This window comes from Typopeltis vanoorti, chromosome 16, assembly GCF_054136105.1.
Source record: "Typopeltis vanoorti isolate ZY-2024b chromosome 16, IOZ_Tvanoo_1.0, whole genome shotgun sequence".
Classification (NCBI taxonomy): domain Eukaryota; kingdom Metazoa; phylum Arthropoda; class Arachnida; order Uropygi; family Thelyphonidae; genus Typopeltis; species Typopeltis vanoorti.
The window spans coordinates 81,967,918-81,986,090 of record NC_143564.1 but is presented as its reverse complement, the minus strand read 5'-3'; the positions used below and the strand labels follow the sequence as shown (position 1 = coordinate 81,986,090).

Here is an 18,173-nt window from a genome sequence, read left to right as displayed (position 1 = left end):
TTTTTTTTCTTTCTTTTTTTTACAACATTAGAGGGTGCCAAATTAGGACTAGCTTTTTTGTCTGTTACAGTTTGAATTGTTTCACTTAACATTGTCACAAGTAAACTATAACATGCTGTTTTGTGCTGTGAAGATGCTGGTTTGAAATCCAGTGATTTCAAACCAGCATCTTCATAAGCTAGTTAACAAATATAAGACAGTTAACAAATATCTCTTTTTATAAAATGGTTCATTTGGTGTTGTTAATACTATGAAAATAATGTTTTTTTTGCACCTTGAATATTCATAAATTAGATAACATAAATCCCATATTAACATACTTGCCTGGCCTAGTTGTTGAATGGATAGAATATCTGTTCTTTACAGGCTGTTGATTCAAATCCTGATATGAGCAATGTATGTTTCTGAATTTCTTTAGGTGAGAAATTAATTTGATTGTCTGGTGCGAGACCACAGTCTTGCTTATTTGGTGATCCAAAGTTTGAAAAAATTCCATGTGTAGTCTTTCAAGCTGGGTTTTTGGATTATGGGAGGGGGGGGATCTATACAGTATAGGTTAATTTTTTGTGGGTAGAACTCACAAAAAAAGGTTTAACTGCATGTGTATATTTTATGCAAGTTGCATTACAAGATTTCTCATTGGAAGTCTGTTCACTACATTTCTTGTGAATAATTAGCCATGTAATGTAGCATTTATGATTACCAGCCCTTCGTGTTCTTTGTATGGAGAAATCTGAAATAAAACCCAATCACTTGGTATGTTGAAAGAAAATGGCCAACAAGTAATATTGCATTCAGAAGGTGTGGAAATGTCCAAAAGCTTTCTAAATAAACATTCCTTACTAAGTTAAAATACATTTAGAGAGTCATGCAAAACCACTTGACTGCTGCTGAGTGAGTACCATTTCAGCTCACATTATCAGAGTTAATTTGGAGGAATATTGTTAAGAGATTATTAATAATGTAAACTTAATTGTGTAGTACTATCATAGTATCCTGTACATCCCTTGAGGGATGTATCAGGAATTTGAGCATGATAAATTTGCATTATAGTTCAGTTTTATCATTTTGTTATTTTGAATTACAAAATGTGTAAATTTGATGTTTTTTTTTTCTTTTTAAAACCTTTTATGTTCCTTTTAGGTTGTTAGAGCTGTTCTAGAAAATAATACACAGTCTAGTCCTGAAACTCCCCAGTCTAAACCAGTACATAATTTCTCTCCTTCAGAAACCATGTGGGATTTTCTTGGTGAGTGATCATGCATGATAAAATAGCTTCAAGATTTCCAAGTTCTGGTAATAAGAACTTGAAATTGCTAGTTTTCTTGCTATTTCCCATTCTCATTAAAAATGAAAATTTAAAAAAAAAATCTGTCACTCAAAAAATTAAGCAATTAAAAATTAAATTAAAAAATAGAAAATGTGTTTAACTATTGTTTATTCAGGTTTAATAGCAGGTACATATACACAAAAAATACATGGCTAGTCCAGGTCCATTGTTTAATATCATATATTTTACTGGTATTACAAACCTTACTTAACTGAGTAAACTACATACTCGTGTGATGTGATGGACCAGAAATTTATACCAAAAATGATCCTCAGCTGTGTTAAGTTAGGGAAACATGGGTTTATATATAGCATCATTTATCATCAGTTTTCATGTCACCTTTATCATCTCTGATTTCTTTTAAAGTACTCTTTCTTCCATTTCTGAACTTTCTCAATAGCCTCCAGAATAGTTTACTACCTTCCTGATATTTATTTTCTGTGTTCTCACCAGAGTCTTCCCATGGCTTTTGTTTAGCTAGTTTTACACAGTGCTTTTTCTTACATTTTTCTCTGTATTTTCTGAGAGCACAGGCTGACTTACTCACCAGGAACTTTCAATATGCTTTCTTCTTTTCTATGACTGACTGCCTCCTTAACTTCCTGAGTCCACCACTGAGTTCTTATTTTTCTGTCCTTGCAGACAACCTAACCACATGCCTCTGGCTTTTCATTGTTTCTTCAGTTTGCCAGTGAACCTCCAAGGTTTGAATCTTGGTTTCAGTCTACAGCTCTGAAAGCTGTTCAACTTTGGTTTGCTTTAAAGCTTTCTTACATGCCCTTCTTTTCAATATGAAATTCAATTTTATCCTGCTCAACACTAAATGGTGATCACTTCCAATTTCATATCCTCTGTACAGTCTAGTGTCCTGCACCAGCAAGAAAACATCACCATCAACATTCCTTGCATCTTCTCTTTATATGGATTTTGTGCACATTTTTATGGTGGAAAATGGTGTTAGTAATAACTAGTTAGTTATGATGAGACTAACAAGCACAGTCTCATCATAACTAACACTTATTTTGAGCAAATACCAACAGCACGATACACATGGGAAAGTCCGGATGGAAGATACAAAAATCAATTAGATTATATTGTAGTCAGTAAACGATACTTCAATGGAATACGGAACTCAAAGGTGATGCCAAGTGCTGACTGTGGATCTGATCATAGACTGGTCTTAATAAAGATGAATATTTGCCTGAAAACGATAAAATTTAAAAGAAGTCAACCCCTGAAATGGGATCTGCAAATGATGCAAAATCCAATAGTGAAATCAAAATTTAATGAAAATGTTTCAGAACTGCTGTCCATAGTTGCAAAACGAAAATGAACCCTCTCAATGGAATAACTACAAGCAGCTATCATAACATTTGCTAAAAACCATGGATAACTCAAGAGGTAATCAACCTTATTGATGAAAGAAGAACATGGAAAAGAGGAGCAAATGAAGAAGAAAGGCTAAGATATAAAACTTTGGATAAAAGAATCAAACATTTATGTAAAAGATTGAAAGAAAACTGGATAAATAGGCAGTGCACTGAGATAGAAGAATTACAAAATAGGAAAAAAACCAGAGAATCATTTCTTAAAGTGAAAGAACTTAATGGAAAAGCAAAACATACAGTCTAATAACATTAAGGACAAAGATGGAAACATACGCATTGATAAGGAAAAGATAAATGGAAGATGGGTGGAGCACTTATCAGATCTCTATAATGATGATGATGGTAACATGTTAGATGATTCACGACACCTTAAGTTAAACGTAACAACATATATCACTCTGTTGGATTCTGAATATGTAGAAATTGGAGTAATTATTGTTTGCTTCAGAATCCAGCATGATCTTCCATCACAAAGGCTACAATTGTAAATATTATTTAATGTAAACAACTTATTTTAAAATTTAATATTCATATAACTACCTTAATTTTGTCTAATATTTAATTATTTAATCAAAGATTGATAAGATTGATAATATGTATGAATAATGAAAAGACTGTATTAAATATTAAGCTATTTTAATTATTATTATGTTAATATTATAAGAACTTGTATTTGATAATTTAACTGCGCATTATTTGAAATGTAAATATTCTCTATTTATTCCTGTTTGTAAAGTTTAACGTTATGTAATAGCTCAATTTTATTATATCTTGTTTTGGTTGTCATGGAAATGTAAGTGAGCGAGCATGTTTTGGAACATCACGTGAGGTTTATTGAAAAGAGTTTTAGAAAGAAATGACGTGAGCAATTTAGGGTGGAAAACAGATATATAGCGACGAACGCTGGAATTATGAATTAATTAGGAGATGAGAGCATTAGAGATTTATTAGAGTGAGAAGGATTGGCATTAGGTTGGAATCGGGCATTCGGCAATCACAGTGCGATAATAGCGAGTCGGCAAGTCACTCATGCAACTAAATAAAGTCTACAAGTTGAGAAGCAGTTAGCTAATAAGTTTCTGAATAACAAATAAAGCAACGGAAGATAGCTGAGTGACTACTGAATGACTAGCGATATTTTAGTTGAGATTTATTTTCAGGGCCGACCTTTTAAGGACACACTGAAACATGAAGCATAAATAGAGGCAACAAGGTTATGTTTAATGATAGCGGTGTTTAGAATTATAGTGCCTAAAGAATTATTTGAATGCTGGAGGAATGAACATCTGTATATATAAAACCCGAAGTTAAGGAATTATTGTGTATTGCCCTAATTCAAGAGTGATCAGTAGTGCTTCATACAAGAACATCTGATTATATGTATTGTGCCCGTGAACTAATTCAGTTAATGCTTAGAAGATTTATTTTAATGAGTGCTGTTTATTGTTAAAAGTGTTTGTGCATAAATTGATGAAGATAGATTATCGGTAAGATTATTCCAACTTTTAGTTTTCCTATATAGAGAAGTGTGCGAGTTTCATCCCAGAATTTCCTTATGTTAACAGTAACCATCGCGAAGATTAACTGAAGTGAAAATTTAAAGGTGTTTGCTTGTAAAGTAGTGTTACTGCAATTTTATTGTATTTTGGAACTTAAGGAACTGTGAGAAGACTGTATTACAGATAACAGAATTACCATTGTCTGAGTTTGCATGACTTTATTATCAGAAAGGCTGAAGTGTTTATAATAACTTATTTAATATTTTGATCTTAAGTGTATAATTTATGATTTTAAAATTAAATGTTTGTTTTTGTTTATCTAAAATTGTATTTTGCTGAATCTCTTTTACTGCACCATTCATAAAATATTCGAACCAAAGCGGGTAAATTAAGTAAGTCAAATATACTCAGCCAGTATATATTTTAAGGAGAAATAGTTGAAGGTTGATTTTTCTTCAAGTGGCACAGTCTTTAAATATAAATTTTCTCTATATTTGAATTAGAAATCGACTCGCACCTTATCGATTAGTTAAGAACATCGTAATTGTAATCATGTCGAATCCAAGGTATAGATTAAGAACAAGTAGGACCCAACAACTCTACCCATAAGGAGGTAGAACACGTGGTTAAGAATCTTCCTAATAATAAATCCCCTGGGTGATAATATTCTGGCTGAGCTGCTGAAAGCTTTGACTGGCAATAATAACAACTGTTTAGTGGTATCCATTCAGGACATCTATAAAACAATACAATTACCTGAAGTTTTTACAACATCTATCTGCATACCAATTCCAAAGAAAACTAATGCACAAAATTGTGAGGATTATAGAACTGTGAGCCTAATATACCATGCATCTAAAATTATTTTAACCATTGTTAACAAACAAATTGAAAGAGCCTTAAGCGGTGAATTGAGTGAACAACAGAAAGGCTTCAGAAGAGGAATGGGAACCATTGATGCTATCCGGGAACTAAAAATACTAATAGAAAGATCACTTGAAAGAAATAGGAACATTTACACATGCTTCATAGATTTCAGAAGCTTTTGACCAGGTAAAACATAAAATGTTCAATATATTAGATAAATTAGACATAGAAGATCATGAACTTAAGATTATAAAAATGATTTACACCAAACAGAAAATGCAGCTGTTTAACAATGAGATTTATGTAGTGAAAATAAAAAGAGGAGTTAGACAAGGTTGTATCCTTTCACCAAATCTATTTAATATCTATAGTGTGACAGTGATGAAAGATTGAAAAACAAAAAAATAGGAATTAGTATCAGTGGTATAAAATACAACAATCTTAGATATGCTGATGATACCATTATAATAGCAGAAAACAAACAAATTAATCAAACTACTGCAGCTACTAATTGAAGAAGGTAAAGAATTTGGATTAGATATAAATGCGAAAAGACCAAATTTATCATCATCATCAAATTCCTGCCATGTACCCACAAGGGGTGTACAGGATGTGATAGTACTACATGAAAAAATTATATCATTACTAACTTCCGATCTACAATTTTCCTCCAAATCAGTCTGTTACTTGTCAAGACTCCGACATTATCAGATCTTATATTTCTATCGTCTAAGGCACTTTGTACCGTATCAATCCACCTATATCTTGGTCTTCCTCTGGGTCGTTTTGCTGCCAACCTGTCAGAGAACACTTGTTTTGCTAATCTTTCCTCGCCCATTCTGTTTAGGTGACCATACCACCTGAGATTAGCTCTGCTAATGCATTCCTGGATGCAGACAATGTCAAGTTCTTTCCTAATATCCTCATTTTTAATATGATATTGCCATTGATGCCATCTGTTCACGCCTATAATCTTTCTAAGGACTCTCATATCTGCGGTCGCTAGTCTTTGGTCAAGTGTATTACTTCTGACCCAGCTCTCAGATCCATAAGTTAAAACTGGTTTTGAACACTGTCTTGTATACAGCCAATTTAGTGTTCAGACTAATTTCTTTCTTATTCCATATGAATTTATTCAATTGACTTCCCACCATACCAGCTTTGCTGATTCTGTTGTCTATTTCTATATTTAGTTTACCATCTTCAGCAAAAATTGTGCCTAAGTAGCTGAAATGTTTTACTTGTTCCACAGGTTCTCCATTCACAACACAGTTGACATTTTCAACGATTCTGCCTATTTTCGTTGTCTTTGTCTTTTTATTGCTGACCTTCATACCATATCTATTACAACAGCTATTCAATTTAGTCAGAGAATCTTGCAGACTTGTAGCGGATTTATTTAGAAGTATAACATCATCCGCATAAACAAAGAGCTGACATTAACATCTCCAATTTTGATATCATGTTTAATACCACTTTCCATCATAATGTGATCCATATAGATAATGAATAACAGAGGGGATAATGTACATCCTTGTCTCACACCAGATTTAACATTAAACCATCTTCCTGTACTTCTTTCAATTCTAACTGCTGACTTACAACTCAAATGAAGACTAAGTATTGCTTGATATAATGCCCCATTTACACCATATAACTGCAGCGTATTGAATAGCTTCTCTCTTGGCACCTTATCATATGCCTTTTCCAAATTGACAAAACTTAAATACAGATCTTTGTTATATTCCCATGCTTTCTCGACTATTTGTCGTAAAGTGAATATCTGATCCTGACAGCCTCTGTTTGGCCTGAATCCAGCTTGTTCTTCACCAAGCTTTTCTTCCACAATTCTTCTCAACTGTTTCTCAAGTATACTTGCATAGATTTTGCCAGGAACACTCAGTAGGGAAATACCTCTGTAATTCTCACATTGAGTTTTATTTCCCTTTTTATATATGGGTGCTATGATAGCTTTACTCCACTCATCGGGAATTCGTCCCTCTGTCCAGGCTTTCTGAACTATGCAGTGCAGCCACTGTAAGACTCTTATACCACCATACTTCAGCATTTCTGGTCTAATATCATCTATGCCTGCTGCCTTTCCACATTTCAAGTCTTCGATGGCTTTTTCTACTTCAAGTATGGATATGTATTCCTGCCTGCATGCCTGGTCAGTGTTTTTTATCACTGTGCTGTCATCACTGATTGTTTCATTTAGCAGGTTTTCAAAGTAATTACTCCATACTTCAAGGATATCTTTTTCTCCCATTTTCATTTCACCTTTGTCATCTCTAACTCCTTTTACAGCACTCTTTCCTCCATTCCTCTTCTTCAACAACCTCCAGAATATTTTGCCACCTTCTTGATATTTATTTTTTATATTCTTGCCAAAGTCCTCCCATGACTTTTGTTTAGCTAGTTTTACACAGTGTTTAGCATTCTTGCATTTGTCTCTATATTCTCTAAGAGCACAAGCTGACTTATTTGCCAGGAACTTTTGATATGCTTTCTTCTTTTCCTTCACTGCCTCTTTAACTTTCCTGTGTCCACCAGGGAGTTCTGATTTTTTTATCCTTGCACACAACCTCACCACATGCCTCTCTGGCAGAATCAATCAATGTTTTCTTCAGCGTTTGCCACTGAATCTCCAAGGTTTGATTCCTGTTCTCAAACTCTTTCATTTTTTCTTTAATAATCTTTGTGTATTTTAGTCTACAGTTCACATCTGAGAGCTGCTCAACTTTTATTCGCTTTAAAACTTTCTTACATCTTATTCTTTTCTATATGAAATTCAATTTTATCCTGCTCAAGACTAAATAGTGATCACTTCCGATTTCAAATCCTCTGTACACTCTGGTGTCCTGCACCAGGGAGAAAATATCACTATCAACAATAACATAGTCAGTGAGACTTTTCTTATTCCTAGCCTCTTCTCTCCATGTGAATTTGTGCACATTTTTATGTTGGAACATGGTGTTAGTAATAACCATTCCATGTCCTGAGCAGAAATCCAACAGATATTTGCCATTATTATTAGCTTTGCTCTTTTCTCCAAATTTTCCCAAAATATTTTTGTATGTCTCGCAATCATTTCCTACTCTACTATTTAGATCCCCAACAAGGACCAACTTTTCCTTTTTCATTGTGTCAGTTGCTTTTTCTAGAGCATCAAAAAATTCCTCCACTTCTACCTTAGTAGAACCTTCTGTGGGACCATAGGCACAAATAAGTCTCATCGTCCAGTTCCCCATTCTCATATTTGCCCACATTACTCTACTTGAGACTGACTGACCAAATTTATGTATATCTCAAAAGATAGCAGATCCAAGCTAAAAATATTCATAAACAATATGAAAATTGAACATACAACAGAATACAAATATTTAGGCACCTACTGCCACCTGTCTGCAGATGGAAAGCAAGATAAAGAAATAAAAATAAGAACAGCCATAGCTAAAGATGCATTCTGGAAAAATATAGATCCGTTCAGAAGTTCTGTGAGTATCGAGATAAAGAAAAGAATGATAAGAACATTAGTGAGGCCAATTTTCACATATGGAAGTGAGACCTGGATATTCAAGAAGAGAGTAAGGCAACAGATAATGGCCTTTGAAATGTGGTACTATAGGAGAGCTCTGAAAATCCCATGGACAGAACATGTGACAAATACAGATCTCCAATAGAGAATGAGAACACAGATCTTTATTACAGGAAATGATCCAGAGAAAGATGAGATTGGCAGGACATGTACTGAGAGCTTCAGCAGGACAGAAGATACTAACAGTTTTAGAAGGAAAAATTATGGGAAAAGGATCAAGAGGCAAAAAATTAAGGACATGGCTTGAGGATATATGATCATGGACAGGATCACATGGCTATGCAGAAACAAAAAGGAAAGCCACCAACAGAGGGAACTAGAAGGACATCGTGCTGCACCCTCTCACTTAGGAAGCTACATGAAGAATAATAGCCCATGTTCTGAGCAGAAAAATAGCAAGTACTTATGATTATTATTAGCTTTGCTGTTTTGTCCTCAAAACATTTTTATAAGTCTGGGTAATCATTTCTTACTTTCTTGTTTAGATCTCCAAGGACAAACCTCCCTCCCTTTTTTTTTTTTTTTCAGCTCCCTTCTTTAATGCCTCAAAATATTGAAAAATGAAAGTTAAATCATTACTATTCTAATATTCTGTACATACACCACTTTGTGAGGGTACATGTCAGAACTTTGATTTACTATGTAGTGGCTGATTTTTGAAACTGTTTTTAGTGATATACATACACACACACACCCTCAAATGCAGGAGGATATGAATCCCTACAGTATATTTGACATGCTATTGAACGATGTCATCTGGACTGTGTGCGAGATTGGAAAGCAGATCAGTTGAAATTATGGCTTAAAATTAAGGCTTTGAGATAAGTGTATTATGTCTAATTGGATATTCTTCTGGATGGTTTGTCAGATCCAATTAACAGTCAGTCCTGTTTTGCAGGATTTAAAAAAAAAGTTTCCAAGAGTGAAACTCTGCCACCTTTGTGGAGTGGATGGGAATAAACCAAGTCAGTCTTAATATTCTGAAGACCAAAACATAGCAGCAGTCTATTTCATGTTTTCAATACACAAGTTGGTTGTATTTCATTAGGTGTTGAAAATCCAAGTTTCCAAGAGTGAAACTCTGCCACCTTTGTGGAGTGGATGGGAATAAACCAAGTCAGTCTTAATATTCTGAAGACCAAAACATAGCAGCAGTCTATTTCATGTTTTCAATACACAAGTTGGTTGTATTTCATTAGGTGTTGAAAATCAGCTACATTTTTCCAAACTATGGATAATGTGCCTCACCAGCATGGATTTTTTTTTATTTTTGAGACAAGCCTTCAACTAAGGAGCCATACGAACTCATCCAGAACAGGCTTTTACAAACACTCATGACCAGTTGATTGAAGAGTGAGGATGCTATCTGATTGGCCAACCATGCTGGCTGAGTTTTGCTACTTCTGTTTTGTAGAAACAGGCTACGCTGCAGAACAGGTTCGACTTGGGAGAGAGAGAGACTACACATCAGGGGTGTTCAACCCATTGATCGTGGAGCGATTTTTGGTCAATCTCTTGTATATTCCTCCTTACTTACAAATTTAATTAAAACTGAAAACATAATATTTTATTTATCATTATTTTGTATTATTTTTAATTCACTTTAAGTGTATTGCTATTGTTTATTTATTTTTCGTTAAAATTGTCAAATCAGTGATTTTCTTATAAGTCTGGGTAAATGAATTAATTTGGATCAGTGGAAGTCAAACAGCGAGCCGAGTTTAAACACGATTATAAGCAAAGTGTAAAAACTCGATCGTAGCTTAAATATTAAATATTCCAAAGCACATTACACAGATTTTTTTACTAAGGTTAAGTTCCATGTGAATATTGTAAAAAAAATAAACTTTGTCTCAGTATAGTTTGTATTAGATGTTTTTGTAAATAACTCTTTTGAAGCTAACTGTATATACTGCTTTAATAAGAATATGTTAGAGTGTTAAAAACAAAGGCAATGTTTTTTCGCTGAAGCTGTACATGGCCGCATTAGAAAGATTGTTATTGAAACTTGTATGTATGAGAAAGGCTTGCAGGCTCTAAGTGTAAATATCTCTGAAGTCAGTCAGAGTTCAAACAACTTTCCGATGGCAGGAAACTTACAATCAAAAGAAAGCGGAGGAGAACATAAGGCATGCCAAACTTGAAACTTAAGATGAAAGACGCATACTGATTCTGTGGGGGTTGCCAAACTTCATGCGAGGTCTCAGAGGAGGCCTAATAAAAAGGGACTGAAGCAAGCAGAAAGGATTCCAGTTCCAGAGTCGCCGTCAGAGAGACTGCCCGGATCCACGTTGCTTGAGAGAGGAGTTTCCTGCTTCCAGAAAGGAGCTTCTCGGTTCGAGACGTCGCTAGAGAGAGACTACTTCTAGGCTGCAGACAAGTTTTCAAATTGCCGAAAGGAAAAGTTCCAATTGCCGGAGAAAAGTTTCCAGGCCAAGTTAATGTCAGACATTCACCAATATGTTGCGTTTTCATTACCATTTGATGAATCAAACGACTTCACTGATATTGCTCAGTTAATGGTATTTATTCACATGGTATTTCAAGATTATTCAAGTAAAGAAGAACTTATGAAAATTATACCATTATTGGGAAGGACTAGAGAAGAAGACATTTTTTCGGCATTTGATGAATTTATGAAACAAGACAAACTTCCGCTTTTTAAACTTGTGTCTACTACTACTGTTGGTGCTCCTGCAATGATAGGTAATAAATCAGGCTTCATTTCATTATGCAAAAATGATGACAAATATCCAGATTTTTTAACGTACCACTGCATTATTCACCAACAAGTACTGTGGAGTAAAAGATTAAACACAAAAGATGTTTTGGATATTACATTTAAAATTGTAAATTCTGTTCGAGGAAAAGCCCTGCAACGGCAGTTATTTAAATTGCAGGCAGATGATAGGGAACTTCTGTTGTACAATAATGTTTGCTGGCTCAGCAGAAGTCAATTTTTAGAAAGATTTCTTGTATTAATTAACGATATAAAAACTTTTCTTGATGAAAAAGGAGATATTTATCCACAATTGAGTGATAAAAGATGGTTGTTACACTTATCATTTTTAGTAGATTTCTGTACGAAATTAAGCAATTTAAATTTAGAGTTACAAGGTAGAGATAAAAATTTAATTGACATGTTAAGTTCAATAAAAACTTCCCAACAATACTTACTTTTATTAAAGAAAAATATAAATGACCGCGAATTTAGACATCTCCCATATTTATTAAAATTTTTTGAACAAAATCAATAAATGCTTCGCTATGATTTAAAAGAATTTATTCGTGAAACAGAATTAGTTGAGGAAGAAATAAATTCAAGATTTAAAGATTTTAATAAAACTGAAATGATTGTATCTTTTATCAATAATCGATTTCTAGAAAACTTAAACACCACAGAAATTTCAAATAAAATTAGTGGGTTATTTGATATAAACCAAGCTGAAGAAGAACTTGAGATAATAAACATTCAGAATAGTTTACATTTAAAATCAATAAACAATGAATTCATTTGGAAGTATGCACATGAAAAATTCCCAATATTAATGATATTGCACGAAAAATTCTGTCGTATTTCAGATCGACATACTTGTCAGAATCCGCTTTTTCAAATATGACCGTCATAAAAAATCAATTAAGAAACCAAATTACAAATGATCATTTGGATGATTGTCTGCGATTGGCCACTTCTTCACATCAACTTGACTATGAAAATATTGCAAGGTCCAAACAATGCCACATTTCACATTAAAAAAAAAAAAGTTAATCAACCAAGCATTTCCTGTAACTTGTGATTTTGTAATCAATCTGTTGTTTTTTCTAACTTTGGTTTTCCAAAATAGAGAAATAAATATTTTATTCCAATATATTTGTTTGTTTGCTTTTTTGTTGTATTAAAATAATTAAAAGCGATAATTTTTTAAATACACAAAGTTTTTAGTTGTTTATTTGTGCGTAATCAGATATCAGGTTGGGGGAACGTGATCTATATAAGAGAGTAGATCGCCGAATAACATTTTTTAGAAAAGTAGCTGGCGTAGTAAAAAAAGGTTGAACACCACTGCTATACATTTTGCAGATCATCAGCTATTTTAGTATCTCAAAGTGGATGATATTATTACACCAGATGGCAAAGCAGACCTTATCTATCACCTTGTGATACTAGTGTTGTTGTGGCTACCAACAGTGGCAAGAGGTAGTTGAGATATATTGGAAAATGGTAAATAATAGAATGAGGATAACTAGTAGTTGTGTATTAATAGGTCCTGGGACTGTTGCAGTTTAGATATTCAGTGAGTTTGAAAAGGAGGGAGGATATTTTTCATGTTACTAAGGGTAAAATTATGCATTTTGGAATGTCTATAATTTCATCAGAATTATATATTTTCATTGTAAGAAACTGATAAGACTATTAAGTTAGCAGTGTTAGACAGGGAATGAGAGTGGTAAAGACAAAACAAAGGATTATGATCTTGAGAAAGGTAAGCATAGTAATTAGAAAGTTGTAGCTCCTCTTTATGTCCTTGATGTGGTCAGGCTTGTTTGCCTGGCTTTCATGAGAGAGAGAGAGAGAGAGAAAGCAAGTGGTAGAATGCAGAGGCAGATATCTGAATTGCAACGGCACAAACTACTAGGACTGGCAGGCAAGAAGGGGAAGAGGGTAGTAACATTAGCCAGTCTGCTCTTGATGGGTAGAAGAGACAAAAAAAAAATTTCACTGCAACTGCATTGTCTCTCATTGGCCTTGATTATGATGATAAATTAAGGAATTGTAGGCTTTAAAAATTAAGTATGGGGGATATGATTAAATTTAGTATAGGGATTTGAATGATCTCTCTCTCTAGATGATAGAAATCTTTCATATATGGCATGAAAGTAGAGACCAAGGAAGTTGAGTAAAATGGTCAGCAAGGTTTGAAGATTAATTTTTCTTTTGGGAATATTTTCTTGCCATTTACTAGAGGGAATAGCAAATACATCATTGGATGAGTTTAAGGAGAGATATGATAGGCATTGTATGAGTGCTAGAGCAGGTCATTCATGTCAAAAATTTCTGAGGGGGAGGGAGGGAGGAATAGGCAGGACTGGAATGAAAATATTTCACTGAATTATTTACATTCCACCAGCTCAAGGTAGCATTATTCAGGGTAACTTGAGAATGAAATAGCCTTGAATATGGACAGTTACTTACATGGAGGTAAGATTAGTGCTCTTCATAATGATCTGCTGCAATTACTGCTGATCAGAGGATACTGAGGTGTACCAAAATTTGTGTAAGATCACTTCTTCCTTTTAAGGTTACATGGTGATCAGCATTCATTATGAAAAATTTAGGTAGACAAAAAACATGTTGCAGTGATTACTTATACTTATGAAAATAACATTCAACATTTTGACCTCTATATCGAGGTCATCAGGAAAACATACATATGCAGAGGACAGAAGCTACTATGCAAAAGTAAGATAAATTTAAATGGTTTGTTAATCGTTTACCCTAGCCTGACCTCTTGAAAAGAAATAATAATAAATATAACTTAACTTAACAAAATAGAATAATTTTTTTATACATATAAGTATCGGTAGCAGAATCACATTAAACACATTTCTACAGTTCTCTTATATTAAGGTTTTCTTGTGTTGGGGTTCTGCCATCATGTTATGGATCCTATATAGGTTGCAGATGGGTCCTCTAGATTCTTGGAATTTCTTATCCATCATAAATTTATTCATGAACCTTTAATACATTTGTACCATGAGCAGGCAAAGGATTGTTTTTTATTTCATGTTTATTGATTTTATATATTTTATTTGCTCGGTCTCCTAATGTCTAAGGACTTGTGATCCTAGCCACAATCTCTCCATTTCTTTATCTTTTATTGCAGCAGTGGCCAACTCCAAAGTAAGTCCAGTGATCTTTTTAATGTGGTCCAACCATCTTGGTCTTGGGTGTCCTCTTTTTCTTTGTCCTTTCACTTTGCCCTGGATAAGTTTTTCCAGGTTGTCATTTTCACTTCTTGAAATATGACCAAAGTATTTGAGAATTCTTTCATTTTGTCGCATAGCTTCCTCTTGATTTTTAGTTGACTTATTATACTTTCATTAGACCTTTTGTCCATTCAAGAGGCTCAACACCTTATCGTGACCATACCTTTTTCGCTGAGTGTCCAAGATTCAGCACCATAAATGGAAATCGAAAACACCAGGCTTTTGACCAGTATTGATTTAACGGTGATAGAAATGTTTTTGTCTTTCCATATTTTCTTCAGTTGCATCATTGCTCACCATGGTGCAAAAGAAGAATCATCTTGCCAAGGTAATTCTTGTAATTTCTGGTTGACATCTACTCTTGGTGCTTATTAGAGCTCTAAGGTAAATGCAACTCATCCACCTTCTCGAAGTCAGTGTTTTGGGTGAAATTGTCATTTTCATCTATGGCCATGTATTTTGTTTTATCACGATTAATTCTTAAACCATATTTCAAGCTTTCTCATTCAACTCTTTTGATGAGGGATTCCAGTTCTCCTTTGATTATGGCAATAAAAATAGCAGCATCAACATACCTAAGATTGTGTGTGTCCCCAAAAGTTCAGAAACCCTGCCTCTAGACCAAACATGAAATTTTTTTCAGCCCACTTCATGCGTACAATAAGTGGATGCAGTAATTGCAAACATCCATGCCCATAGCAGAATTCAAACCCACACCTGTTGGTTGGAGATCTCACCACTCAGCATTAAAAAAATAAACACTTGTCCAACCAGGCTGACAAAAAAAATGTGGAGGTGCTGAGGATCAAACCCAGAGCTTTTCGCATGATGCAGCTACTAACTACCTCCTCATCTTGGAATATTGTCTTGGAATTTAGCCATTTCTGGTAGCTGTCTGTTTTTATATTTTCTGTTTCTTTCTTTCAGTTTTGTAGTCCTCTTTCTATTCCATTTCCTCACCATTCTTTATTCTGTTGCTGCCTTTGTCAGGATTTGTTTGATTTTCCAATTCCTCCTCTGTCATTTGATTCATGTGTGGTTTATTTTTAAATCTGTGCATATTTGATTTTGTTGCCTAGTATTTGGGGATCTTGTAATGAAGAAATTTTATAATTTGGTTGATAGATATTTTCCACTTTATTTATTTTTAGCCATTTTGGTTTAAATCAAATTTTTTTTTTACCAGTATCATATAATGATCAGTTTAATTCAAAGCCTCAATATGCTCTTACTTTTAGGATTAACTTGGCTAATTTAAAATTTGTAATGTTAACTGATTTACGTCCTCTTGTTGACCATTTATTATTTTAACTACAAACTTGCTACAGCAGTTGGCATCCAAACTCAACAAGCGCATTGGTAAGACATTGTCCTACTATAGTGTTTATGGCCTATTCGCCAAAATTTGTTAAAAAAAAAACAGGAAATTATAACAAAAATTAACAGGGTGTTAGTTTTCACGACATACAGACCGGAAATTTTGTCTGTTAAATCCGAAGCCTGCTAAATCGAGATCTGTGGGGGTTTACTGTATTTTTGATAGAGCAACCAACACTTTAAACAACTTGAAGATTTAGCAATGGACAAATTCCTTTTATCTCCTATTGCTAACTTGTACATGGAATGTTTTGAAACTTTTGCACTAACACTCTTCTTAAGTCTTAAGCGTGTGTAATTCTTTAACAATATCCATCTTTGAATAAGTTTTTATTTACTGCTAAAGTTGAAAAAGGAAGGGTACTAATCTTCTTGTATACTTTTGTTACAAGGTAATCATATAGTTCCTTCTCATATTGAGTGTATTGTAAGCGCACATCATTTTGCCCATTGCTGAATCTTCATTTGTTTAAAGTGCTGGTTGTTCTAATAAAAAAATACTCCTGATTTAAGACAGTGCTTAAAATAGTTCACACATATCACTGCTCTGTCCAGAAACTTAGAATTTCCAAAACTTTATAGTCTCCAGAGTGGAGCAAATTTTGTCCTCAGATAATATAATTTATACAAAATGGATACAAATGAACTCTTACCAAATTCCATACCCCCTCCCTCTCCTAACAAGACTATGCATAAACAATATCTCTACACTACATCAAAGGTAACCGATAGATTGGGTTCTATCCTAAAACGGTACAAAATTGGAAACAGTTTTCACCATCCTAAGGCTAATCAGACTGCAGGATCCTCTCTCTTTTCCAGGTATTTGCAGTATCCAATGTCATTGTGAGACCCAATATTTCAGACACTTAATGCTGATGATTTAGTCACGTCTAACCCTCGGTAACTTTGTAGGCAAGTATTTTTTGCCATAAAGTGTTCTGGTGATTTTTTTTCCACAGGGTAGTTCACCTTTGCTTTCCACAACCCTCTCTATTTTATCCAGGCTTGGGACTGGCATACAGCTGACAAGCATATGACTGGGCTGGAAGTAATCATGACTGTGTGTGTGTGTGCGCGCGCGCGCACGTGCATGTTCACAGGGCTAGTTTGCTTGTTCTGAGGATTTCTGGGTGGGGGAAAAACCCTCTACCTCCATATGGGACAGGCTAATTCATCTTTAGTCGAAAAAGACCAGATAAAAGTTCTTAACATTATGGATGGGAATTGAACCCAAGTCTTTCCAATCAAAGGGCTTTATCTATACTGACTGAGCTACGGAGGCTCTACAGATTGAATAAATATCCTTAAAAAATATAAAAAAAGTATTTAAATATAAAGAGCCAAAAGGCTTCATTTCGGCGATATAAACATTATTTAAATAAAGGGGATATTAAATCCTGAATAAGAAACTCTAAGATTGGAATCGGAGAGTTTCATGCCGAATATAGTATAATAAGCTATAAAATATTGGCAACTACTAACGTGAGCTAATGCAAGTAGTAGTCCAAGTACGTAGTATAAGCTCGGGCAACTCACAGCAAAGGTGGGTAAAGTTCTGATTGCTATTCTTGGTATTTTCCATGATGTAAAAACACATTTCCTAGGAAATGTATGCTATTATTACATTATGGTGGGAGGTCACTACCCAGACCGGTTTCAGCTATACCCTTTGGTATTAATTTGGTCTAGCTACTCACTGATGAAGCCTCAATAAAGGCTGAAACCGGTCTGGGTAGTGACCTCCCACCATAATGTAATAATAGCATACATTTCCTAGGAAATGTGTTTTTACATCATAGAAAATACCAAGAATAGCGATCAGAACTTTACCCACCTTTGCTGTGAGTTGCCCGAGCTTGTAGTACGTACTTGGACTACTTGCATTAGGTCACACTAGTAGTCGCCGATACTTTATAGTTTATTATACTATATTTGGCATGAAACTCTCTGATTCCAATTTTTGAGTTTCTTATTCGGTTTTAAAACAATGTGGGATTTAATATCCCCTTAATTTAAATAATGTTTATATCGCCAAAATGAAGCCTATTGGCTCTTTATATTTAAGTAACTTAATGAGTACACCTTTTTGACAACTCGTATAGCAGAGCATATAAGTTCTTTTC

The 18,173-nt window shown here is 34.2% G+C and overlaps 1 protein-coding gene across 4 annotated transcripts in view; it reads left to right on the top strand.

The window, feature by feature from the left end:
- dgt6 (dim gamma-tubulin 6) overlaps positions 1-18,173 on the top strand; it is a 248,962-nt gene that overhangs the window by 210,240 nt on the left and 20,549 nt on the right. For all 4 annotated transcript variants that reach the window (XM_090406343.1, XM_090406342.1, XM_090406341.1 and 1 more), the window contains exon 16: positions 1,144-1,249. In XM_090406343.1, coding sequence (XP_090262469.1) covers positions 1,144-1,249 — 106 coding nt within the window. The remainder of the gene's footprint in view (positions 1-1,143; positions 1,250-18,173) is intronic.